This window comes from Rhinoraja longicauda, chromosome 41, assembly GCF_053455715.1.
Source record: "Rhinoraja longicauda isolate Sanriku21f chromosome 41, sRhiLon1.1, whole genome shotgun sequence".
Lineage (NCBI taxonomy): Eukaryota > Metazoa > Chordata > Chondrichthyes > Rajiformes > Arhynchobatidae > Rhinoraja > Rhinoraja longicauda.
In genome coordinates this window covers 3,719,896-3,747,785 of record NC_135993.1, presented here as the reverse complement: position 1 = coordinate 3,747,785, position 27,890 = coordinate 3,719,896, and the positions used below count along the sequence as shown (strand labels likewise).

The 27,890-nt window shown below is 49.6% G+C and overlaps 1 protein-coding gene across 1 annotated transcript; it reads left to right on the top strand.

Moving 5' to 3' along the window:
- Nucleotides 1–471: 471 nt before the first annotated feature.
- On the top strand, nucleotides 472–18,655 carry LOC144611825 (tetratricopeptide repeat protein 9A-like). The gene is made up of 3 exons (XM_078431108.1): nucleotides 472–1,172; nucleotides 15,204–15,386; nucleotides 16,503–18,655. The coding sequence occupies exons 1-3, from the start codon at nucleotides 698–700 to the stop codon at nucleotides 16,595–16,597; spliced, it is 753 nt and encodes a 250-aa protein (XP_078287234.1). The 5' UTR covers nucleotides 472–697; the 3' UTR covers nucleotides 16,598–18,655.
- Nucleotides 18,656–27,890: the final 9,235 nt, after the last annotated feature.

Here is a 27,890-nt window from a genome sequence, read left to right as displayed (position 1 = left end):
AAGGCAATGGAGGCCAATTCCCTGAATGCATTCAAGAGAGAGCTGGATAGAGCTCTTAAGGATAGTGGAGTCAGGGGGTATGGGGAGAAGGCAGGAACGGGGTACTGATCGAGAATGATCAGCCACGATCACATTGAATGGCGGTGCTGGCTCGAAGGGCCGAATGGCCTCCTCCTGCACCTATTGTCTATATGAGGAAAAACCTTTTCACCCAGAGTTGTGAATCTGTGGAATTCACTGCCTGAGAAGGCAGTGGAGGCCAATTCTCTGAATGTTTTCAAGAGAGAGTTAGGTTTAACTAGGGGGATATGGGGAGAAAGCAGGTTGTGGATGATCGACCGTGATCATGTTGAATGGCGGTGCTGGGCCGAATGGCCTCCTCCTGCACCTATTTTTGTTCTATTTTCGATGTTTTCTAACGGGCGCCGCTGCAGTGAGCGGCGCTGAAGTGCGCTGTCCGCGGCGCTGAAGTGCGCTGTCCGCGGCGCTGAAGTGCGCTGTCCGCGGCGCTGAAGTGTGCTGTCCGCGGTGCTGAAGTGTGCTGTCCGCGGTGCTGAAGTGTGCTGTCCGCGGTGCTGAAGTGCGCTGTCCGCGGTGCTGAAGGATCTCCGCCGGGTTACCTCGAACATCGGCCACAGCGGGTAGTGGGGGGGAGGACAGACCCGACCCCACCCGACCCGACCACCAGCCGTCGTTGATGCACAGCAGACTGCTCCAGGCCATCAAGCGGCGACAGGTTTCCGATCTGGCGAAGAATGGTGCGTCTGTAGACGAGATGGAGAATGTGTATCCCCTGAAAGCGCAGGGCGGGGGCGGGGGTCTCGCCGGCCTGGGTGCGGGGTCCCGCGTCGTGGCTGGATCCTGGGATACCCCCGTCCCACCCCCCTCCAGCCCTCCCGGCGCCCAGCAAGGAGCGGGCGAGGGGGAACACGGCTCCAAGATCCAGCGAGCCGTGGGCTTCAAGGTGGAAGGGAACCAGTGCTACAGGGAGAAGAAATTCCGGGAGGCAATCGGCAAATATCACTGGGCGCTGCTGCAACTCAAGGGGGTCCGGGGCAGCGAAGGTCGGGGCGAGGGCGTCGCTGAGTTCCGCCCAGGACGGGTCGGGTTGACCGACGAGCAGAACCGACTTATCGAGAACACCGAGATCGACTGCTACGATAGTTTGGCCGGTGAGTTGTGAACACGTCTCGCACCTCAGCTCCTCTAATACCCCCCACCCCCCTCAGCTCAGATACCAGAGGGTGGTGAATCTGTGGGATTCATTGCCACAGAAGGCTGTGGAGGCCACAAGTCAATGGATATGTTTCAAGGCAGAGATAGATAGATTCTTGATTAGTGCGGGTGTCAGGGATTGTGGGGAGAAGGCAGGAGAATGAATGGGGTTAGGAGGGAGAGATAGATCAGCCATGATTGAATGGTGGAGTAGACTCGATGGGCCGAATGGCCTAATTCTGCTCCAAACACATGACCATATGAGCTCATCTTCATCCTGGGGAGCGTGGAGTGAGGAAGGCGACTGTTTCTACACCCATTCTCATCTATAGAAACATAGAAAATAGGTGCAGGAGTAGGCCAATGAGCTCATCTTCATCCTGGGGAGCGTGGAGTGAGGAAGGCGACTGTTTCTACACCTATTCTCATCTATAGAAACATAGAAAATAGGTGCAGGAGTAGGCCAATCAGCCCCTTCGAGCCAGCACCGCCATTCAATGTGATCATGGCTGATCATCCAGAATCAGTACCCCGTTCCTGCTTTCTCCACGTATCCCTTGATTTGCTGCGACGATATACACAGTGGCGACTGATACTTAATCCAGATCGCCACTGCTTCGTGGCATTCGGCAGGTCAGAGGCTGGAGTTTCAGGGGAGAATAGTTCCCTCAAGATTCAGGAGGTGAACTCGCATCTTTCAAGAGAGGAATTAGCAGCGAGCTTTGGGGGAAAATATATATAGATAATTATGCACACACACACACACACACACACACACACACACACATATGTAGGAAGGAACTGCAGATGCTGGTTTCAATCGAAGGTAAACACAAAATGCTGGAGTAACTCAGAAAATCAGGCAGCATCTTTGGAGAGAAGGAATGGGTGACGTTTCGGGTCGAGACGCCTTATATATTTATATATATATATATATATATATATATTTATTTATAGCATATATATAAATATATAATGCTTCCATAAACAGCCCCGTGCCTCGGCCTGGGAATGGTCTCTTGGAGGGAGTCCCTGTGTGTGTGTGTGTGTGTGTGTGTGTGTACGTGTGTTGCCCACCGCGGTGAAGGATACACTGTGATATCCTCATTGTATCTCTCCCGCTGAGGGAACACAATTTCCAGGAACCCTGCCAATACCTCACCTTCATGAGAAGGGAGTTAGTTAATCGATGCCCGGAGCAACAAGCTTGTTCTGTTCTGTCAATGCTCCCCCCCCCCTCCCCCCCACCACCCCCCCCCCCCCCCCCCCCCATCCCCTTGCCAAGACCAAATCACCCCTCCAAAAAGCAAGAGACCATGTTTGACTGCAAGCTGGCGGCTGCCGGGCCAAGTGTGCGCTGATACTTTGCTGCTGGTCCCGGCAGCGGTCGGTGTGTGTGGGAGGGAGGCGCCCCGGTCCCCGTCCCCGTCCCCGTCCCCAACCGCGTCAGGGAGAAGGGTTTACCCCACGGGAATGAGTTGCCCGTCACCTGGGTCTGGCGACCCGCGGGAACCTACACTACTTGTCCTGCACGTTATTACCCTCTCATGCCCTGGGCTGTGTGGCGTCTCATCTCACTTCCAAACGCTGTTATACCGACAGTGGGGACGTCGGAGACTGTATCCCCCGCCCCCCCCCCCCCCGCCCCCGCCTACACACTGTAAGATCCCACACTGCAATACCCACACTGTAATATCCCACACTGTAATACCGACACTGTAACACCCCACACTGCAATAGCCCACACTGTAATATCCCACACTCTAATACCCCACACTGCAATAGGCCACACTGTAATATCCCACACTGCAATACCCCACACTGCAATATCCCACACTGTAATATCCCACACTGTAATATCCCACACTGTAATATCCCACACTGTAATATCCCACACTGTAATATCCCACACTGTAATACCCACACTGTAATATCCCACACTGCAATACCCACACTGTAATATCCCACACTGTAATATCCCACACTGTAATATCCCACACTGTAATATCCCACACTGTAATATCCCACACTGTAATATCCCACACTGTAATATCCCACACTGCAATACCCACACTGTAATATCCCACACTGTAATATCCCACACTGTAATATCCCACACTGTAATATCCCACACTGTAATACCCACACTGTAACACCCCACACTGTAATACCCCACTGTAATATCCCACACTGTAATACCGACACTGTAACACCCCACACTGCAATAGCCCACACTGTAATATCCCACACTGTAATACCCACACTGTAATATCCCACACTGTAACACCCACACTGTAATACCCACACTGTAATACCCACACTGTAACACCCCACACTGTAATACCCCACTGTAATATCCCACACTGTAATACCGACACTGTAACACCCCACACTGCAATAGCCCACACTGTAATATCCCACACTGTAATACCCACACTGTAATATCCCACACTGTAACACCCACACTGTAATACCCACACTGTAATACCCACAATGTAATACCCACACTGTAATATCCCACACTGTAATACCCACACTGTAATATCCCGCACTGTAATATCCCACACTGCAATACCCACACTGTAATATCCCACACTGTAATATCCCACACTGTAATATCCCACACTGTAATATCCCACACTGTAATACCCACACTGTAACACCCCACACTGTAATACCCCACTGTAATATCCCACACTGTAATACCGACACTGTAACACCCCACACTGCAATAGCCCACACTGTAATATCCCACACTGTAATACCCACACTGTAATATCCCACACTGTAACACCCACACTGTAATACCCACACTGTAATACCCACACTGTAACACCCCACACTGTAATACCCCACTGTAATATCCCACACTGTAATACCGACACTGTAACACCCCACACTGCAATAGCCCACACTGTAATATCCCACACTGTAATACCCACACTGTAATATCCCACACTGTAACACCCACACTGTAATACCCACACTGTAATACCCACACTGTAATACCCACACTGTAATATCCCACACTGTAATACCCACACTGTAATATCCCGCACTGTAATATCCCACACTGCAATAGCCCACACTGTAATATCCCACACTCTAATACCCCACACTCTAATACCCCACACTGCAATAGCCCACACTGTAATATCCCACACTCTAATACCCCACACTGCAATAGCCCACACTGCAATATCCCACACTGAAATACCCCACACTGTAATATCCCACACTCTAATACCCCACACTGCAATAGCCCACACTGCAATATCCCACACTCTAATACCTCACACTGTAATATCCCACACTGTAATATCCCACACTGTAATACCCCACACTGTAATATCCCACACAGCAATATCCCACACTGTAATACCCACACTGTAATATCCCACACTGTAATACCCACACTGTAATATCCCACACTGTAATACCCCACACTGTAATATCCCACACTGCAATATCCCACATTGTAATACCCACACTGTAATATCCCACACTGTAATATCCCACACTGTAATACCCCATACTGTAATATCCCACACTCTAATACCCCACACTGCAATAGCCCACACTGTAATATCGCACACTGTAATATCGCACACTGTAATATCCCACACTGTAATATCCCACACTGTAATATCCCACACTGTAATACCCCACACTGTAATATCCCACACTATAATATCCCACACTGTAATACACATATATCACACACACACACACTCTAATACCTCACACTGTAATATCCCACACTGTAATACCCCACACTGTAATACCCCACACTGTAATACCCCACACTGTAATATCCCACACAATAATATCCCACACTGTAATACCCCACACTGTAATATCCCACACTGTAATACCCCACACTGTAATAGCCACACTGTAATACCCACAGTGTAATATCCACACTGTAATATCCCACACTGTAATACCCCACACTGTAATACCCCACACTGTAATACCCACACTGTAATACCCACACTGTAATATCCCATCACTGTAGTGGCCCTTACTTTCATAACTCAAATTTCACTGCACCTTAATTGGTACATGTGACAATAAACTGACCTTGAAACATTGAAACTTTATATTTTAATACCACTGACTGTGATACATCGCTCCGTAATACCCCAAACTGTAATAATGTGATGCCCATCAGTAATACTCCATCTGTAATAAGAAGGGTCTCGACCCGAAACGTCACCCATTCCTTCTCTCCAGAGATGCTGCTTGACCCGCTGAGTTACTCCAGCATTTGATGTCTGTCTCCACTGTCATACCTTTCACTGTAATATAAGAAAATAACTGCAGATGCTGGTACAAATCGATTTATTCACAAAATGCTGGAGTAACTCAGCAGGTCAGGCACTGTATTACTTTCACTGTAATACCCTGATTCTTGTGTCTCTCACTGTAACACCTCTCTCTGTGATGTCCCTCACTCTGATATTCTTCGCTTAACGAGCTCTTCTGCTTGGGACGGCACTGTGGCGCAGCGGGTAGTACCGCTGTCTCACACACGCCAGGGGTTCGATCCTGACCTCAGGTGATGTCTGTGTGGAGATTGCACCCTCTCTCTGTGACTGTGTGGGTTTCCTCCGGGTGCTCCGGTTTCCTCTCACATCCAAGAAACACGTGGGTTGTTCGGTTAATTGAGTTCTTTCTAATGGGAGAAAGGCAGATTCTAAATCATCCGGGACATTCCTTTAGAAAAGAGATGAGGAGGAATTTCTTTAATCAGAGGGTGGTGAATCTGTGGGATTCTTTGCCACAGAAGGTTGTGGAGGCCAAGTCAATGGATATTTTAAAGGCAGAGATAGATAGATAGATTCTTGATTAGTACGGGTGTCAGGGGTTATGGGGAGAATGCAGGAGAATGGGGTTAGGAGGGAGAGATAGATCAGCCATGATTGAATGGCGGAGTAGATTTGATGGGCCGAATAGCCTAATTCTGCTCCTATCACGTATGAATTTCCCCCCAACATGGCACAAGTGCTGATCATGCAAATACCAGCTCCTCTATCATTTCCTTCAATTATCCACTCTTGGGTTGATATGTGATGAATATAAATTGTTCTGCAATCATGAGAATGGAAAACCATCCCATTTTGCAGGGCAGTGGGCCCTCTTTCAATGAAAGTCACCCTTGAGGCCACTTTGCTAAAATATTTATGTGTAGGAAGGAACTCCAGATGCTGGTTCAGTCTGAAGAAGGGTCTCGACCCTAAACGTCACCTGTTCCTTTTCTCCAGAGATGCTGCCTGACCCGCTGAGTTACTCCAGCTTTTGATGTCGTTCCTTGCTAAAATTTTTGTTGTCCTTTAAGATCATGTGTCTTGTGGCCCAGGTTCGATCCTGACCTTGGGTGCTGTCTGTGTGGAGCTTGCACGTTCCACCTGTGACTGTGTGAATTTTGTCCGGGTGCTCTGGTTTCCACGCCCATCCCAAAGGCAAGCTGGTCAATAGGTTATTGACCCTCTGTAAATAACTCCTAGTGTCACGAATCAAGAGGTGAGAGAGTGTTTAATGGTCATGTATACTATTGACTGATCAACGAAAGACTTGCTGCAGTGTTTCAGATCCATTAATGCAACAACGCACAAGAATAAACACACAATCATCAATAATACATTAAATTAATAATCAGTAATACTCAGTCGAAGGTATTTATTCACAAAATATACTGGAGTAACTCAGCAGGTCAGGCAGCATCTCAGGAGAGAAGGAATGGGCGACGTTTCGGGTCGAGACCCTTCTTCAGACTGATGTCAGGGGAGGGGGCGGGACAAAGGAAGGATATAGGTGGAGACAGGAAGATAGAGGGAGAACTGGGAAGGGGGAGGGGAAGAGAGGGACAGAGGAACTATCTAAAGTTGGAGAAGTCGATGTTCATACCACTGGGCTGCAAGCTGCCCAGGCGAAATATGAGGTGCTGTTCGTTCCTCCAATTTCCGGTGGGCTTCACTATGGCACTGGAGGAGGCCCATGACAGAAAGGTCAGACTGGGAATGGGAGGGGGAGTTGAAGTGCTCGGCCACCGGGAGATCAGATTGGCCAACGCGGACCGAGCGCAGGTGTTGAGCGAAGCGATCGCCGAGCCTGCGCTTGGTTTCGCCGATGTAAATAAGTTGACATCTGGAGCAGCGGATGCAATAGATGAGGTTGGAGGAGGTGCAGGTGAACCTCTGTCTCACCTGGAAAGACTGTTTGGGTCCTTGGATGGAGTTGAGGGGGGAGGTAAAGGGACAGGTGTAGTAATACTCGGTAATAATAGTGCAAAACCAAAATCTGGAGTGCAACCAAGCCAAAACCCATTGTAGTTCACAGTTGCTGCGGTCAGTGTTCAAGAGCCTGATGGTTGTTGGGAAGAAACTGTTCAGGCAGTCAAGAAACCTAATGTCATGTTGGCCTTCATAACGAGAGGAATTGAGTGTAGGAGGCAAGAGGTCCTTCTGCAGTTGTACAGGGCCCTAGTGAGACCGCACCCGGAGTACTGTGTGCAGATTTGGTCTCCTAATTTGAGGAAGGACGTCCTTGCTATTGAGGCAGTGCAGCGAAGGTTCACGAGGCTAATCCCCAGGATGGCGGGACTGTCATATGAGGAAAGATTGGAAAGACTGGGCTTGTATTCACTGGAATTTATTTAGAAGGATGAGAGGAGGATCTTATAGAAACGTATAAAATTATAAAAGGACTGGACAAGCTAGATGCAGGAAAAATGTTCCCAATGTTGGGGGAGTCCAGAACCAGGGGCCACACAGTCTAAGAATAAAGGGGAGGCCATTTAAAACTGTGAGAAGAAACTTTTTCACCCAGAGAGTTGTGAATTTGTGGAATTCTCTGCCACAGAAGGCAGTGGAGGCCGATTCACTGGATGAATTCAAGAGAGAGCTAGATAGAGCTCTTAAGGATAGCAGAGTCAGGGGGTACGGGGAGAAGGCAGGAACGGGGTACTGATTGAGAATGATCAGCCATGATCACATTGAATGGCGGTGCTGGCTTGAAGGGCCGAATGGCCTACTCCTGCACCTATTGTCTATTGTCTATAGATCCTTCCAATGGTGGGGAGGTCAGTACCCGTGATGGACCGGGCAATGCCCACCTCTTTCTGTAGCCTCCTTCAGTCCTGGCCTTTGAGTTATCAAACTTATTAAGTCATGATGTAACCATTCACTGTACTCTATGTCGTACACTTGTAGATGTTCGATGGAATGTTGGTCGACTTTCCTTCACATTGTAGATATTTAAAGAGTTAGCTGCCTAGTAGTGCACACTGGTGGCATGGGTGGTGAGAGCAGGTATTGAGGGGGGTGGTTCTGGGACTCCAGAACCAACTGTTGAGCCTTCCCGAGGTGTCGTGGGCAGGGTTGCCAACTGTCCCGTATTAGCCGGGACATCCCGTATTTTGGGCTAACTTAGTTTGTCCCGTATTGTCCCATATTAGTAAGGTTGCCAACTTCCTCACTCCCAAAGAAGGGATAAAGGGTGACGTCACCTTGTCCCGTATTTGGGAGTGAGGAAGTTGGCAACCTTAGTCGTGGGCCTAACTCAACAAAACACCAGTGAAGGGAGATGCCCCACTTGATAACCCCGATGATAAACTGGCATCTACACGCCTAGTTCTTGTTGTCTGATAGTTTAACTGTGTAAAGGCATTTTAGCTTCTCGAGTGGCATTAGGATTGTGTTTCTAGGATAAACATTTTGCTTGTGTGTTTGTTGACATGTAGATTATCATATCATCATATCATATCTATACAGCCGGAAACAGGCCTATTCGGCCCTCCAAGTCCGTGCCGCCCAGCGATCCCCGCACATTAACACTATCCTACACCCACTAGGGACAATTTTTACATTTACCCAGCCAATTAACCTACATACCTGTACGTCTTTGGATAGCTTGTCACTGAATATGCAGTTAGTTATTGGCCTACAGCATACAGTAAGTGTGTATAGATAGTTTAGACACTATGTGTAGGAAGGAACTGCAGATGTTGGTCTAAAGATAGAGGCAGAAACTGGAGTAACTCAGCAGGTCAGACATCTCTGGAGAAAAGGAATAGGTGATGTTTTGCGGCGCGGTCTGAAGAAGGGTCTTGCCCTGAAACATCTCCAGAGATGCTGTCTGACCCGCTGAGTAACTCCAGCTTTTTGTGTCTATCTTTAGTTTCAATGCTATGATGGTTTAGGGCTTGGTTTTCTTGGTTGAGGGCTTATCCTGGTGTTATAGCACAAGCACTTGGTGAATTTAACAGCAATTTAACAACGTACCAAATCTCCTCAGAGTTCCAGTGGCGTAGTGGTGTTGATGAGGTTGATGGTGTGTGTGTGGAGGTTGATGGTGTGTGTGTGTGTGGAGGTTGATGGTGCGTGTGTGGAGGTTGATGGTGTGTGTGTGTAGGTTGATGGTGTGTGTGAAGGTTGATGGTGTGTGTGGAGGTTGATGGTGTGTGGAGGTTGATGGTGTGTGTGTGGAGGTTGATGGTGTGTGTGTGGAGGTTGATGGTGTGTGTGTGTGGAGGTTGATGGTGTGTGTGTGGAGAGGTTGATGGTCTGTGTGAAGGTTGATGGTGTGTGTGGAGGTTGATGGTGTGTGTGTGGGTTGATGGTGTGTGTGTGTGGAGGTTGATGGTGTGTGTGTGTGGAGGTTGATGGTGTGTGTGTGTGGAGGTTGATGGTGTGTGTGGAGGTTGATGGTGTGTGTGGAGGTGAGTGCTAAAAGTTGGGGAGAATAAAATGGCCATAATGTAAATCGGACACAAAATGTTGAAGTAACTCAATGGGTCAGGCAGCATCTCTGGAGAAGAGGAATGGGTGACATTTTGGGTCGAGACCCTTCTTCAGACAGGATCAGACATTATATTACTGCATAAGAAAAAACTGCAGATTCTGGATAAAATTGAAGGTAGACACAAAATGCTGGAGTAACTCAGCAGGTCAGGCAGCATCTTGGGAGAGAAGGAATGGGTGACGTTGCGGGACCCGCCCCCTCCCCTGACATCAGTCTGAAGAAGGGTCTCGACCCGAAACATCACCCATTCCTTCTCTCCCAAGATGGCTGCCTGACCCGCTGAGTTACTCCAGCATTTTGTGTCTACCATTACTTACTGCAAGCTGTTGAATGGGGTGGCACAGCGGTAGAGTTGCTGCCTTACAGCGCCAGAGACCTGGGTTCGACTCTGACCTCGGCTGCTGCCTGCGTGGAGTTTGCACGTTCTCCCCGTGACAGCGTGAATTTCCTCCGGGTGCTCCGGTTTCCTCCCACATCCCAAAGACGTGCGGGTTTGTGGGTTAATCGGCCCTCTGTAAATTGGGCCTAGTGTGTGGGGAGTGGATGGGAAAGTGGGATATCATAGAACTAGTGTGTGAACGGGCGATCAATGGTCTGTGTGGACTCGGTGGGCCGAAGGGCCTGTTTCTGTGCGGTAATACTCTGTGATCTGAACTCTTCTTTGTCGGAGGGAACTAGATTATGTGCGGACATTTAAGAGTTGTTTTTAGCATCATGTGCAGCATGGACATTGTGGGCCGAAGGGCCTGTTTGATGTTCTATGTTGTATATTTTGAAATATATTAAAAAAAGAGCGGACAGTTTGAGGGAGGAGACAAGTCAGGGGATGTTTAGAGGGGAGAGGAATTAATTTATAATGGAAATTACAGCGATCATTCACACAGTGTACAGAGAGATTAATAATTCAAAAATCAATGTTGGGCAATTTTACAGCAGTGGTTTTACAGGTTTGGAATATGCGCTGTTCTATTGATTTAACCTCACAGGCAGTGGCTGCAGGAGGATAAGGGATTCTCAGCTTACGTACGGCAATTAAAAACAAAATCCGGTCAGCTGGTGAGCTGGCCAAAGATTGGGTGATGTTCCAGAGTGGGTGGGGGTGTGCGTGGGGTGGGGGTGTGTGGTGAGTGGGGTTCGGGTGCGTGGGGTGGGGGGGTGCGTGGGGTGGGGGTGTGTGGGGTGGGGGTGAGTGGGGTGGGGGTGTGTGGGGTTGGGGGTGTGTGGGGTTGGGGGTGTATGGGGTGGGGGGGTGGGGTTGGGGGGGTGTGGGGTGGGGGTGTGTGGGGTTGGGGGTGAGTGGGGTGGGGGTGTGTGGGGTGGGGGGGTGTGGGGGTGGGGGGGGGGTGGGGTGGGGGGGGGTGGGGTTGGGGGGGTGTGGGGTGGGGGTGTGTGGGGTTGGGGGTGAGTGGGGTGGGGGGGTGTGGGGTGGGGGGGTGTGGGGTTGGAGGTATGTGGGGTTGGAGGTATGTGGGGTGGGGGGGTGGGGTTGGGGGGGTGTGGGGTGGGGGTGTGTGGGGTTGGGGGTGAGTGGGGTGGGGGGGTGTGGGGTGGGGGGGTGTGGGGTGGGGGGGTGTGGGGTTGGAGGTATGTGGGGTTGGAGGTGTGTGGGGTGGGGGGGTGGGGTTGGGGGTGTGTGGGGTGGGGGTGAGTGGGGTGGGTGTGTGTGGGGTGGGGGTGTGTGGGGTGGGGTGTGTGGGGTGGGGGTGAGTTGGGTGGGGGGGTGTGGGGTGGGGGGGTGTGGGGTGGGGGGTGTGGGGGGGTGTGGGGTGGGGGGGTGTAGGGTTGGAGGTATGTGGGGTGGGGGGGGGTGGGGTTGGGGGTGTGTGGGATGGGGGTGTGTGGGGTGGGGGTGTGTGGGGTGGGGGTGTGTGGGGTGGGGTGTGTGGGGTGGGGGTGTGTGGGGTGGGGTGTGTGGGGTGGGGGTGTGTGGGGGGAGGGCGTGTGTGGGTGAGGAGGGGGCGGGTATCTGGGACAGTCCCACACTGGGGGAGAGGCTTCTCGTTGAAGATGAACGACTCGTACATCTCCACATCCACACCTCCCTACACAGCCCGAGAACAACACACACTGAGGTACAGTCAGTGTTGTAATCGCACACGCACACGCACACGCGCACACACACACATACACACACACGCACACACACACGCACGCACACGCACGCACACGCATACATACACACACACGCACATGAACACAAGCACACGTGCACACACATACACGCACACACACACACACACACACGTGCACAAACACACATACATAAACACGCACACACACACATGTGCACACATGCACGCACACACGCACATGGACACACACGCGCGTACATATGTGCACTCACACATACACATGAACACGCACACGCACACATACGGACACAACACACGTGCACACACATATACACACACACACACACAGAGAAACATAGAAACATAGAAAATAGGTGCAGGAGTAGGCCATTCGGCCCATCGAGCCTGCACCGCCATTCAATATGATCAGCCATTTTGTGTCTATCTTCGATTCAAACCAGCATCTGCAGTTCTTTCCAACAGTACCTGGATGTGGGGAGGATGTCCTTGGACCTGCCACTGTGTACATCGTTGTATATTGGCCATGAGAATTTGCCCCTCTGTGCGTGTTGGATTATTAAGACAATCTGGCTGACAAAGGAGCATAATATTTATCAATAGATTACTAGCTTAATGGAGTCGTGTTGGTGGGAAACATTGCAATTACAGCTAACGTGGGCATTTAATGGGTGGGAACTCACCAACACTTAGAAGTTGCAAATGTTTATTGTGTCGGTTGGATTATAATTAGAGCTCTGTATAATTATCTGCAGTGTACCGACAAAATAATTTTCACTTGCGTTCCCAAGATTTACATAAAGAATTAGGAATGTCCTCTATTGAACACAGATCCACGGTCACTTACCACCGATCAGCTGCCTGTCCCGCTGAGTTACTCCAGCATTTTGTGTCTATCTTTGGTTTAAGCCAGCATCTGCAGTTCCTTCCTACACTAAGTTATTCTGCCTGTTTCCACAGTAACAAGCATTTCTGATGCCATTCCTTACACTCCTGGCTTTCAGTTTGCTAGTTTTTACCTGGATCTTCACAGGCACCTGGTCCGGCCTTCATTAGCATTATAAAATAATACGCCAATTTACAGCCAGATTAGGGTGGCACGGTGGCGCAGAGATCGAGCTACTATCTCACAGCGCCGGAGACCCGGGTTCAATCCTGACTACGGGTGCTGCCTTTCCCGAGTTTGTACCTTCTCCCCGTGACCCGCGTGGGTTTTCCCCGAGATCTTCGGCTTCCTCCCACACTCCAAAGACGTACAGGTTTGTAGGTTAATTGGCTTGGTGTAAATATAAATTGTCCCCAGTTTGTGTAGGATAGCATTAATATGCTGGGATTGGATTGCTGGTCGGCACGGACTCAGTGGGCCGAAGGGCCTGTTTCCAAACTAAACTAAACAAAATAAAATATTACCGATTGAGTTGGAAATATAATTGCCTAAAATTGGAGAGAAGTCTGATGGGAAAAGGGGAAGATTTCAGACCATCAACAAGTGGAGATCTTCAGTCCATCCCTGACGTACTGAGGCTGGGGTCTATTAGTGTCACGTGTGTTGAGGTACTGTGGAAAGCTTTGTGCTGAACAGATAAGATAATACTATACATAAATACAATCAAGTCAAACTCAAGTATAATAGGTAGAGCAAAGGGGAAGATACCGAGTGCAGAATCTAGTTCTCAGCATTGTAGTGCACCAGTTCCAGAGACAAAGTCCATGTCCGCAATGGGGTAGAGGTGAATCGGACAGTGCCCTAGCTTATGGATGCACCTGTCAAGGGGTGGGATATATTAGGCAGCAAGTGAACAGTCAGTTCTTGAAGTTGACGTGTTGGATGCAGGAGAAATGGGCAGGAGTAAAGACCTGAGCGACTTTGACAAGGGCCAAATTGTTACGGCCAGACGACTGGGTCAGAGTATTTCTGAAACGGCAAGGCTTGTGGGGCGCTCCCGGTCAGCAGTGGTGAGTACCGATCGACAGTGGTCCGAGGAGGGACAAACCACAAACCGGCGACAGGCAGGGTGTTGGGCGCCCAAGGCTCATCGATGCGCGAGGGCAACGAAGGCTATCCCGTCTGGTCCGAACCGACAGAAGGTCGACTGTGGCACAAGTCACAGAAAATGTTAATGGTGGTCACGGGAGGAATGTGTCACAATACACAGTGCATCGCACCCTGCTGCGTATGGGGCTGCACACGCAGGACCAACAGCATATTAGTACGTTCTCCCCGTGACCTGCGTGGGTTTTCTCCGGGATCTCCGGTTTCCTCCCACACTCCAAAGACGTGCAGGTCTGTGAGTTAATTGGCTTGGCATATGTGTAAATTGTCCCTAGTGTGTGTGTGTGGGATAGTGTTAGTGTGCGGGGGTCGCTGGGCGGTGCGGACTCGGTGGGCCGAAGGGCCTGTTTCCGCGCTATATCTCTAAAACTGAAAAGACGAAAACCTGTCTCGTGCCAATGAAGTATTCCGACATGGTTGGCGTGGGATTAGACAATCGACAACAGGTGCAGGAGGAGGCCATTCGGCCCTTCAAGCCAGCACCGCCATTCAATGTGATCATGGCTGATCATTCTCAATCAGTACCCCGTTCCTGCCTTCTCCCCATACCCCCTGACTCTGCTATCCTTAAGAGCTCTATCTAGCTCTCTCTTGAATGCATTCAGAGAATTGGCCTCCACTGCCTTCTGAGGTGGAGAATTCCACAGATTCACAACTCTCTGACTGAAAAAGTTTTTCCTCATCTCCGTTCTAAATGGCCGACCCCTTATTCTTAAACTGTGGCCCCTGGTTCTGGACTCCCCCAACATTGGGAACATGTTTCCTGCCTCTAACGTGTCCAACCCCTTAATAATCTTATACGTTTCGATAAGATCTCCTCTCATCCTTCTAAATTCCAGTGTATACAAGCTTAGTCGCTCCAGTCTTTCAACATATGATAGTCCCGCCATTCCGGGAATTAACCTGGTAAACCTACGCTGCACGCCCTCAATAGCAAGAATAGCAAGAGCGGAGGGCAGTGGGTGTGGGACCGGTGATGGACATTGCAAACTCCACACTGATATCTCAGAGTCTGACCCCCACTTCCCATTCCTCGGCAGCTTGCCTTCTCCAGTCCGAACTGGTCAACTACGAGCGGGTGAAGGATTACTGCCTGAAAATTCTTGGCAAGCACAAGGACAATTTCAAAGCCATGTACAGGGCAGGAATCGCCTTCTACCACCTGGGCGACTGTGAGAACGCACTGCAGTACCTGAAGGAAGCCAAGGACCGAGAGCCCACAGGTAAGCAACCTCTCACCTGGCCTACATACAATGCTGGAGTAACTCAGCGGGTCAGGCAGCATCTCTGGAGAGAGGGAATGGGTGACGCTTCGGGTCGAGACCCTCCTTCACGGTTCCTCCCCATCTCCCCTCAGGCTCTGAACAAGGGTCTCAACCAGAAATGTCACCCATTCCTTCTCTCCGGAGATGCTGCCTGATCCGCTGAGTTACTCCAGCTTTTTGTATCTACCTTGAATTTTAACCAGCATCTGCAGTGTTTTAGCTACACACTCGAGGGTAGATCGGGCGGTCAAGAAGGCTGTCGGCACATTGGCCTTCATCAGTAAGAATATTGAGTGTAAAATATTAGTATGTATTAATATGGGTAAAACTGATTAGTACGGTGTCAGGGGTAATGGGGAGAATGCAGGAGAATGGGGTCGGGAGAGAGAGATAGATCAGCCATGATTGAATGGCAGAGTAGACTCAATGGGCCGAATGGCCTAATTCTGCTCCTGTCACTTATGATCTTACGAAAGGTTGGGAGGTCGTGTTAGTTGGATTTGACGTTGGAGAGGCCACATTGAGAGTATTGTGTTCAGTCTTGGTCACCATAGGAAAGACACTGTCAAACTGGAAAGGGCGCAGAGAAGATTCACGAGGATGTTGCCAGGACTCGAGGGAGAGGTTGAGCAGGCTGGGACTCTATGCCTTGGAGCGCAGGAGGATGAGGGGCGATCTTATAGAGGTGTACAAAACCATGAGAGGAATAGATCGGGTTGACGCAGTTTTGCCCAGGGGAATTGGGAATTGAGAACCAGAGGGCCATCGGTCTCTGGTGAGGGGGGAAAGATTTAATGGGAACCTTATTACACACAGGGTGCATGGAACGAGCTGCCGGAGGAAGTAGTTAAGGCAGGTACCATCGCAACGTTTAAGAAACATTTAGACAGGTGCATGGATAGGATAGGTTTAGAGGGATGTGGGCCAAACGTGGGCAGGTGGGACTAGTGTAGATGGGGCATGTTGGCCGGTGTCCATGCTGTATCACCCGTGCACTCTCAGAGGTGCTGCGAGAGGGTAGTGGCCATGTCAGGGGTTGGAGAATGTACCTCATGACTTGCCTTCTCTCCACAGACACAAACGTTTTCAGATATATCCAGCTGACAGAGATAAAGATGAACCGGTGCAGTCAGAGAGAGCAAGAGGGCGGGAAGGAGGTGATTGGCTAAGGAGAGTCCGGGCCACGCCGACCATTACCACCGCCCAAGCTGCAAGGGACTAAAACCGTCAACTATTGGGCATTGGTTTGAGAACAGGAAATCTCAGTGCGAGCTCTGGGGATGGGGAGGGGTGGGGAAGGGCGTTCTGTGCACGAGGACGTTAGTGATTTGGAGTGGACCTGTGGCAGGGTCTTTGACGACAGACCCATCCGACCAACGGGCTCTGAACAAGGGTCTCGACCCGAAACGTCACCCGTTCCTTCTCTCCAGAGATGCTGCCTGTCCCGCTGAGTTACTCCGGCATTTTGTGTCCATCCTCGGAGTAAACCAGCGCCTGCAGTTCCTTCCTCCACATCTGACTCCCCGCCACGTTCTCAATGGTTCAATGGTTTCTTTACTATCACGTGTCCCAAGGTGTGGTTAAATACTTGTCTGCCTGCAGCTGAACCAGACTGTCACCTTACAGAAGCACCGTCCCCTGTTACAGTCCCAGCTACAGTTGGCCACAAAGGCCCTTTGCAACTAGGGTTGCCAACTGTCCCGTATTAGCCGGGACATCCCTTATTTTGGGCTGAATTAGTTTGTCCCGTGCGGGACCGCCCTTGTCCCGTATTAGTAGGGTTGCCAACTTCCTCACTCCCAAATAAGGGACAAAGGGTGACGTCACCGCCCCGCGCCCCACGTGACCTCACCCAGCCAGCGGCCACGTGCTCCCGCTCCACCAATGGTGGCCGCACACATATACACACACACACTCACATACACACACACATATACACACACACACACACTCACACATACACACTCTCATACACCCACACATATACACACACTCGCACGCACACACACACACACATACACACACTCACACACACACACACACACACACACACACTCACACACACACACTCACACATACACACACATACACACACTCATACGCACACACACTCATACACACACTCAAATACACACACTCACATACACACACTCAAATACACACACTCACATACACACACACACACGCGCACACACACACACACACACACACACACACACACACACACACACACACACACACACACACACACACACACAAGGGTATTGACCCAAAACGTTGCCTGTCCATTCCTTCCACAAATGCTGCCTGACCCATTGAGTTCCTCCAGCACTTTGGTTTTCTTTTGTAAATCAACATAGATAAATACAGACACAAAATGCTGGAGTAACTCAGCGGGACAGGCAGCATCTGTGGAGAGAAGGAATGGGTGACGTTTCGGGTCGAGACCCTTCTTCAGACGTTGCCCGTTCCTTCTCCCCAGAGATGCTGCCTGACCCGCTGAGTTACTCCAGCACTTTGTGTCTGTCTTCGGTGTAAACCGGCATCTGCAGTTCCTTCCTACACGTAGAAAAATACATTGTGGGAAGGAACAGCAGATGCTGATTCATACCAAAGATAAACACAAAGTACTTTGTGTAGTTTGTGTAGTTTGTGGGGCCCAGTGCAAGTTGGAGGAACAGCACCTCATATTTCGCTTGGGCAGTTTACACCCCAGCGGTATGAACATTGACTTCTCTAACTTCAGATAGTCCCTGTTTCCCCTCTCTATCCCCTCCCTCTTCCCAGTTCTCCCACTAGTCTTCCTGTCTCCGACTACATCCTATCTCTGTCCCGCCCCCTCCCCTGACATCGGTCTCTCGAACCGAAACGTCACCCATTCCTTCTCTCCCGAGATGCTGCCTGACCCGCTGAGTTACTCCAGCATTTTGTGTCTGCCTTCGATTAAAACCAGCCAGCATCTGCGGTTTTTTCTCCTATTCATGAACACAAAGTGCTGGAGTATCTCAGGGGGTCGGGCAGCATCTCCAGAGAAAAAAGAGGGGGTGACGTTTTGGGATCTGAAGAAGGGTTCACAAGTTATTGGAGAACGGTGATCACCAAGCCACAACATCATGCCCAAACAGAAAAAACAGGGGAGCAATATAAATCTGACACTGGATATGTAAATGTTTATATTCACGATGTGATATCGCAGAATGTTATACTTTTAATAAAGCATCCAAAAATGAAACGTTCGATAATTTGCAGTGATTATTTACTTTGCCGCTGTGATAATCCTTGTCCGTTTTCACAGCCCATAGTCGCAGCTAGAACAATCCCGCTGGAATGTCTTTGCAAAGGGCGAGATTATAGTTGAAGGTTAGATTCAAGATTCAAGATTCAATTTAATTGCCACATGTGCCAATTAAGGTGCAGTGAAATTTGGGTTACCATACAGCCATACTAAGTGAAAAGCAACAAGACACGTAAAATAAAATTTAACATGAACATCCACAAATAAACGACTATTGACTATTGACTATTGACACCACAACAGATTCCACATTCCTCACTGTGATGGAAGGTAGTAAAGTTCTCCTGATGTAAAGGTTATATTTAGAACAGAGATGAGGAAGAACTTTTTCACCCAGAGAGTCGTGAATCTGTGGAATTCTCCGCCTCAGAAGGCAGTGGAGGCCAATTCTCTGGATGCTTTCAAGAGAGAGCTAGATAGAGCTCTTAATCTATCGAGATTAACCTAATCTGAGGAAAGACATTCTTGCCATAGAGGGAGTACAGAGAAGGTTCACCAGATTGATTCCTGGGATGGCAGGACTTTCATATGAAGAAAGACTGGATAGACTCGGCTTGTACTCGCTGGAATTTAGAAGATTGAGGGGGGATCTTATAGAAACTTACAAAATTCTTAAGGGGTTGGAGAGGCTAGATGCAGGAAGATTGTTCCTGATGTTGGGGAAGTCCAGAACAAGGGGTCACAGTTTAAGGATAAGGGGGAAGTCTTTTAGGACCGAGATGAGAAAGTTTTTTTTCACACAGAGAGTGGTGAATCTGTGGAATTCTCTGCCACAGAAGGTAGTTGAGGCCAGTTCATTGGCTATATTTAGGAGGGAGTTAGATGTGGCCCTTGTGGCTAAAGGGATCAGGGGGTATGGAGAGAAGGCAGGTACAGGATACTGAGTTGGATGATCAGCCATGATCATATTGAATGGCGGTGCAGGCTCGAAGGGCCGAATGGCCTACTCCTGCACCTACTTTCTATGTTTCTATGATTCCACTTTCCTCACTGTGATGGAAGGTAGTAAAGTTCTCCTAATATAAAGGTTATATTTAGAACAGAGATGAGGAAGAACCCTTTCACCCAGAGAGTTGTGAATCTGTGGAATTCTCCGCCTCAGAAGGCAGTGGAGGCCAATTCTCTGAATGCTTTCAAGAGAGAGCTAGATAGAGCTCTTAATGATAGCGGAATCAGGGGGTATGGGGAGAAGGCAGGAACGGGGTACTGATTGTGAATGATCAGCCATGATCACGGTGAATGGTGGTGCTGGCTCGAAGGGCCGAATGGCCTCCTCCTGCACCTGTTGTCTATTGTCTATTGTTCTATGTTTAGCTGGTAGACGTCTGTACACTGTGGACAGCCCGATTGTAATCGTGTATTGTCTTTCTGCTGACTGGTTAAGCTTTTCACTGTACCTCGGTACACATGACAATAAACGAAACGAAACTAAACATGCGGGTTTGTATTTTGGTATTGGTTCATTATTGTCACGTGTACCGAGGTACAGTGGAAAGCATTCGTTGTGTGTTATCCAGTCAGCAGAAACACAATGCATGATTACAATCGAGCTATTTACATGTTAAGGGAATAATGTTTGGTGCAAGGTAAAGCCAGCAAAGTCCGATCAAGTTAGGGAAAAAAAACTGCAGATGCTGGTTAAAATCGAAGGTAGACACAAAATGCTGGAGTAACTCAGAGTGTCGGGCAGCATCTCAGGAGAGAAGGAATGGGTGACGTTTCGGGACCCGCCCCCTCCCCTGACATCAGTCTGAAGAAGGGTCTCGACCCGAAACGTCACCCATTCCTTCTCTCCAAAGATGCTGCCTGACACGCTGAGTTACTCCAGCATTTTGTGTCTACCGAAGTCCGATCAAGGATAGTCCGAGGGTCACTAAAGAGGTAGATAGTAGTTCCGCACTGTTCTCAGGTTGTGACCATGCGATTCATGAGTACATCCAAGCCATACACATGTCCAACAACAGGTAGAGCAGAGAAAAACATACCAGAGTGCAGTATACCATGTTACAGCATTGTGACATGACAGTTCCAGAGAAAAAGTTCAAGGTTCACAATGGTGTAGGTTGGGTGGTCAGGACGATAAGCTGGCTTATGGGAATACCATTCAGTAGTGTGATAACAGCGGGAAAGGTGTTTCTGAATCTGGTGCTTTGAGGCTTTTGAATCTGCTGCCCATCAGGAGATGAGAGTAGAGTTCAGATACAATACAAGCTGAGAAAGGTCCTTTGATTATGCTGGCTGCTTTAGACAATAGACAATAGGTGCAGGAGGAGGCCATTCGACCCTTCGAGCCAGCACCACCATTCAATGTGATCATGGCTGATCATTCTCAATCAGTACCCCGTTCCTGCCTTCTCCCCATACCCCCTGACTCCGCTATCCTTAAGAGCTCTATCTAACTCTCTCTTGAATGCATTCAGAGAATTGGCCTCCACTGCCTTCTGAGGCAGAGAATTCCACAGATTCACAACTCTCTGACTGAAAAAGTTTTTCCTCATCTCAGTTCTAAATGGCCTACCCCTTATTCTTCAACTGTGGCCCCTGGTTCTGGACTCCCCCAACATTGGGAACATGTTTCCTGCCTCTAACGTGTCCAACCCCTTAATAATCTTATACATTTCGATAAGATCTCCTCTCATCCATCTAAATTCCAGTGTATACAAGCCTAGTCGATCCAGTCTTTCAACATACGACAGTCCCGCCATTCCGGGAATTAACCTAGTAAACCTACGCTGCACGCCCTCAATAGCAAGAATATCCTTCCTCAAATTTGGAGACCAAAACTGCACACAGTACTCCAGGTGCGGTCTCACTAGGGCCCTGTACAACTGCACACAGTACTCCAGGTGCGGTCTCACTAGGGCCCTGTACAACTGAGGCAGTTTTCCCGAGGCAGCGTGTGAAATGTAGACCCAATTGATGGCGGGGAGTCTGATCAGTGTGTGGAGTTTGCACGTTCTCCCTGTGACCACATGGGTTTCCTCCGGACGCTCCGGTTTCCTCCCACATCCCAAAGACGTGCGGGTTTGTAGGTTAATCGGCCCCTCTGTAAATCGCCCCTGGTGTGTAGAGAGTGGATGCGAAAGGTGGACTCCGTAGAACTAGTGTGAACGGGCGATCGATGGTCGGCGTGGACTCGGTGGGCCGAAGGGCCTGTTTCCATGCTGTGTCGATCACTCAGTCAATCATTCCCTCTCCTACCTAATATTACTCACCTGCAATAATTAGGTCAAAGACACATTTAACGCATGGATTTTGATTTGAAAAACCTCACACGTTAAGAACGAACCAAGATCAACAGCAGGCCATGGGGGAAGATGCAGACACTGTTGTATATCCATAACCATATACCTGTCTCCATGGTGACTGTACATCAGTAAGTGATTCTCCAGCTCTGCAATGTTTGTAGAAAAATGGAACCACATGCATGAATTGAAACCAAAGATAGACACAAAATGGTGGAGTAACTCAGCGGGACTGGCAACATCTCTGGAGAGAAAGAATGGGTGACGTTGACCCAGATACAATGAGGATATCACAGTGTATCCTTCACCGCGGTGGGCAACCCACACACACGCACACACACACACACACACACACACACACACACCCTCCAAGAGACCATTCCCCAGGCCGAGGCACGGGGCTGTTTATGGAAGCATTATATATATTTATATAATTATATGCTATAAATATATATATATATATAAATATATGACGTCTCGACCCGAAACGTCGCCCGTTCCTTCTCTCCAGAGAATGCTGCCTGCCCCGCTGAGTTACTCCAGCATTTTGTGTCTATCTTCGGTCTAACCTGCATCTGCAGTTCCTTCTCACACAAGAACTAGAACAAAGGCTGAGATGTTAGCTGGTGATTGTGTGTGGCATTAGTTGTCAGTTTGCATCCCAGAATTATGGATCTAAGGAACTGCAGACGCTGGTTCACAGAACAAGACACAAAGTGCTGGAGTAATTCAGCTGGTCAGGCAACATCTGCTATCAGGCCACTGAATCATCAACCAGAGAGTAGTGCTGAACTACCATCTACCTCTTTGGAGACCCTCGGACTATCCTTGATCAGACTTTGTTGGCTTTACCTTGCACTAAACGTTATTCCCTCATCATGTATCTATACAACGTAAACGGATTGATTGTAATCATGCATTATCTTTCTGCTGACTGGTTAGCACGCAACAAAAGCTTTTCACTGTACCTCGGTACACGTGACAATAAACTAAACTATCTCTGTAGAACACGGATAGGTGACGTTTCGGGTCGGGGCCCTTCCTCAGACACCACGACTTGAAACGTCACTTATCCATGTTCTCCAGCGATGCTGCCTGACCCGCTGAGTTACTCCAGCACTTTGTGTCTTTTTTTTGTAAACCAGCCCCTGCGGGCTACTGAGCACAGTATCCTGCACACACCAGGGGCAATTTACACGTACACCAAGCCAATTTACACATACCTGTACGTCTTTGGAGTGTGGGAGGAGTCCGAAGATTTCGGGGAAAACTCACTGGGAGAACGTGCAGGCTCCGTACAGACAGTACCTGTAGTCGGGATGGAACCCGGGACTCCGGCGCTGCAAGCGCTGTAAGGCAGCAACTCTACCGCTGCGCCACCGTGCCACCCTTTTTGCGCGCACCAAAAGCTTTCCACGGTACCTCGATACAGATGACAATAAACAAAACTAATTTGCCGCCTCTGTGCGTCGATTCGGTCTCTGTGATCGGCAGTCCAGATTCTGGGAAATCCTCGGGTCCATGCACAGACTTGGGAGACAGCACCTCCACCCAGAGGACACCATCTCCACCCAGAGGACACCATCTCCACCCAGGGGACACCATCTCCACCCAGAGGACACCATCTCCACCCAGAGGACACCATCTCCACCCAGGGGACACCATCTCCACCCAGAGGACACCATCTCCACCCAGGGGACCACATCTCCACCCAGGGGACACCATCTCCACCCAGGGGACACCATCTCCACCCAGGGGACCACATCTCCACCCAGGGGACACCATCTCCACCCAGGGGACACCATCTCCACCCACCCAGGGGACACCATCTCCACCCAGGGGACAGTATCTCCACCCAGGGGATACCATCTCCACCCAGGGGACTACTTCTCCACCCAGAGGACACCATCTCCACCCAGGGGACACCATCTCCATCCCAGGGACACCATCTCCACCCAGGGGACACCATCTCCACCCAGGGGACCACATCTCCACCCAGGGGACACCATCTCCACCCAGGGGACACCATCTCCACCCAGGGGACCACATCTCCACCCAGGGGACACCATCTCCACCCAGGGGACACCATCTCCACCCACCCAGGGGACACCATCTCCACCCAGGGGACAGTATCTCCACCCAGGGGATACCATCTCCACCCAGGGGACGCCATCTCCACCCAGAGGACACCATCTCCACCCAGGGGACTACTTCTCCACCCAGGGGACACCATCTCCCCTGGATGAGAGGAGATCTTATCGAAACGTATAAGATTATTAAGGGGTTGGACACGTTAGAGGCAGGAAACATGTTCCCAATGTTGGGGGAGTCCAGAACAAGGGGCCACAGTTTAAGAATAAGGGGTAGGCCATTTAGAACGGAGATGAGGAAAAACTTTTTCAGTCAGAGAGTTGTGAATCTGTGGAATTCTCTGAATGCATTCAAGAGAGAGCTAGATAGAGCTCTTAAGGACAGCGGAGTCAGGGGGTATGGGGAGAAGGCAGGAACGGGGTACCGATTGAGAATGATCAGCCATGATCACATTGAATGGCGGTGCTGGCTCGAAGGGCCAAATGGCCTCCTCCTGCACCTATTGTCTATTGTCTATCTCCACCCAGGGGTCAAATCTCCACCAAGGGGACACCATCTCCACCCAGGGGACACCATCTCCACCCAGGGGACCACATCTCCACCCAGGGGACACCATCTCCACCCAGGGGACACCATCTCCACCCAGGGGACACCATCTCCACCCAGGGGACACCATCTCCACCCAGGGGACACCATGTTGGCAGAGCAGATCAAAATCAGAAACGTACACTTTCAGATATTGTTCAGCAAGTTGACAGCATTTCGTGGCTAACCAAAAATAGCACGGTTGCTAGGAAACTAACTGCCCGAGAAGCTAGCTTGGCTGGTTGGTGTCAGACCATATTTCCCTCCCTGCAGGTGGCAAGGCAGAAGCAGTTTAATGCGACAGTTTACTGCATGGCTGGTCTGCAGTGATGGCTGCGCTCCTGGAAACCCTGCCCATCCCTTCTTACAAAGGATCTGAGAAGTCCTGGGATCCTGATTAAGGATAGTACGAGGGTCAGACTCACCAATGAGGTAGATAGTAGCTCAGCACTATCTGCTTTCTGGTTGTGGTAGGATGGTTCAGTTGCCTGGAGCAAAGAGGTCCTTCTGCAGTTAGTGCATCAGTCACTGAAAGGAAGCATGCAGGTACAGCAGGCAGTGAAGAAAGCCAATGAAATGTTGGCCTTCACAACAACAGAAGTTCAGTATTGGAACAAAGAAGTCCTTCTGCAGTTGTACAGGGCCCTAGTGAGACTGCACCTGGAGTACTGTGTGCAGTTTTGGTCTCCAAATCTGAGGAAGGATATTCTTGCTATTGAGGGCGTGCAGCGTAGGTTTACTAGGTTAATTCCCGGAATGGCGGGACTGTCATATGTTGAAAGACTGGAGCGACTATAGACAATAGACAATAGGTGCAGGAGTTGGCCATTCGGCCCTTCGAGCCAGCACCGCCATTCAATGTGATCATGGCTGATCATTCTCAATCAGTACCCCGTTCCTGCTTTCTCCCCATACCCCCTGACTCCGCTATCCTTAAGAGCTCTATCTACCTCTCTCTTGAATGTATTCAGAGAATTGGCCTCCACTGCCCTCTGAGGCAGAGAATTCCACAGATTCACAACTCTCTGACTGAAAAGGTTTTTCCTCATCTCTGTTCTAAATGGCCTACCCCTTATTCTTAAACTGTGGCCCCTGGTTCTGGACTCTAGCTTTGTATACACTGGAATTTAGAAGGATGAGAGGGGATCTTATCGAAACGTATAAGATTATTAAGGGGTTGGACACGTTAGAGGCAGGAAACATGTTCCCAATGTTGGGGGAGTCCGGAACAAGGGGCCACGGTTTAAGAATAAGGGGTAGGCCATTTAGAACTGTGATTAGGAAAAACTTTTTCAGTCAGAGAGTTGTGAATCTGTGGAATTCTCTGCCTCAGAAGGCAGTGGAGGCCAATTCTCTGAATGCATTCAAGAGAGAGCTGGATAGAGCTCTTAAGGATAGCGGAGTCAGGGGGTATGGGGAGAAGGCAGGAACGGGGTACTGATTGAGAATGATCAGCCATGATGACGGTGAATGGCGGTGCTGGCTTGAAGGGCCGAATGGCTTCCTCCTGCACCTATTGTCTATTGACAACAGCTGGGAAGAAACTGTCCCTGAATCTGCAGGTGTGTGCGTTTTCACACTTCTGTACCTCTTGCCTGATGGACCCAGTGTATCCGTAGGAGTTGCTCTGTCCCTCAAGTGTGTTATGAGGAATTGCAGATACTGGTTTAAACCTAAGACCGGCACAACAACCTGGAGTACATTCTCCATGTGACCGTGTAGGTTTTCTCCGAGTGCTCCAGTTTCTACCCACATGCCAGTGTCGTGCAGGTTTGTAGGTTAATTCGCTTCTGTAAAATCACCCCTCGTGTGTAGGACATAGAACTAGTGTGTACGGGTGATCGATGGTGAGCATGGATTCAGTGGGCCGAAGGGCCTGTTTCCACGCTGTATCTCTAAACTAGAGCTCTTAAGGATAGCGGAGTCAGGGGGTATGGGGAGAAGGCAGGAACGGGGTACTGATTGAGAATGATCAGCCATGATCACATTGAATGGTGGTGCTGGCTCGAAGGGCCGAATGGCCTCCTCCTGCACCTATTGTCTATTGTCTACCTCTACATTTTACAATTATAGCCAGCAATTATCAACCTCTTAAACACTGCACACCAGTGTTCTCAACAGACACAAGGAACTGCAGGGGCTGGTTTATGAAAAAAGACACTAACTGCTGGAGTAACTCAGCGGGTCAGGCAGCATTTCTGGAGAAATGGACTAGGTGACATTTCGGGTCAAGACCCTTCTCTTTCATCTGATATCTTTAATTCATTTGTCCTGCACCTTCTATTTATCTCGTTTCCCTTTCCCCTGACTCTCCTCAGTCTGTAAAACCAAACTAATGTTAATCTAGACGAGGGTTTCCCTTCTATAGAGTTCGTAGGAAGGACCTGCAGATACTAGTTTGTAGCAAAGATAGACCCAAAATGCTAGAGTAACTCAGTAGGTCGGGCAGCATCTTGGGAGAAAAGATTCAGACTTTCTGAAGAAGGGTTCTGACCCGAAACGTCACTTATCCATGTTCTCCATAGATTCTGCCTGACCCGCTGAGTTACTCCAGCAGTTAGTGTCTTTTTTCATAAACCAGCCCCTGCAGTTCCTTGTGTCTGTTGAGAACACTGGTGTGCAGTGTTTAAGAGGTTGATAATTGCTGGCTATAATTGTAAAATGTAGAGGTAGACAATAGACAATAGGTGCAGGAGGAGGCCATTCGGCCCTTCGAGCCAGCACCACCATTCAATGTGATCATGGCTGATCATTCTCAATCAGTACCCCGTTCCTGCCTTCTCCCCATACCCCCCTGACTCCGCTATCCTTAAGAGCTCTAGTTTAGAGATACAGCGTGGAAACAGGCCCTTCGGCCCACTGAATCCATGCTCACCATCGATCACCCGTACACACTAGTTCTATGTCCTACACACGAGGGGTGATTTTACAGAAGCGAATTAACCGACAAACCTGCACGACACTGGCATGTGGGTAGAAACTGGAGCACCCGGAGAAAACCCACTCGGTCCCGTAGTCAGGATCAAACCCGGGTCTCCGGCGCTGTAAGGCAGCAACTCTGCCACTTCGCCACTGACCAGCTAGACTAATTTGTTCTTCAAAGATAGACACATAAAATGCTGGAGTAACTCAGCGGGACAGATAGCATCTGTGGAGAGAAGGAATGGGTGATGTTTCGGGTCAAGACCCTTCTTCAAACTTGTCCTTCGTTCTACCAGTACTAGTGACCTGATAAAACTGGTGGTG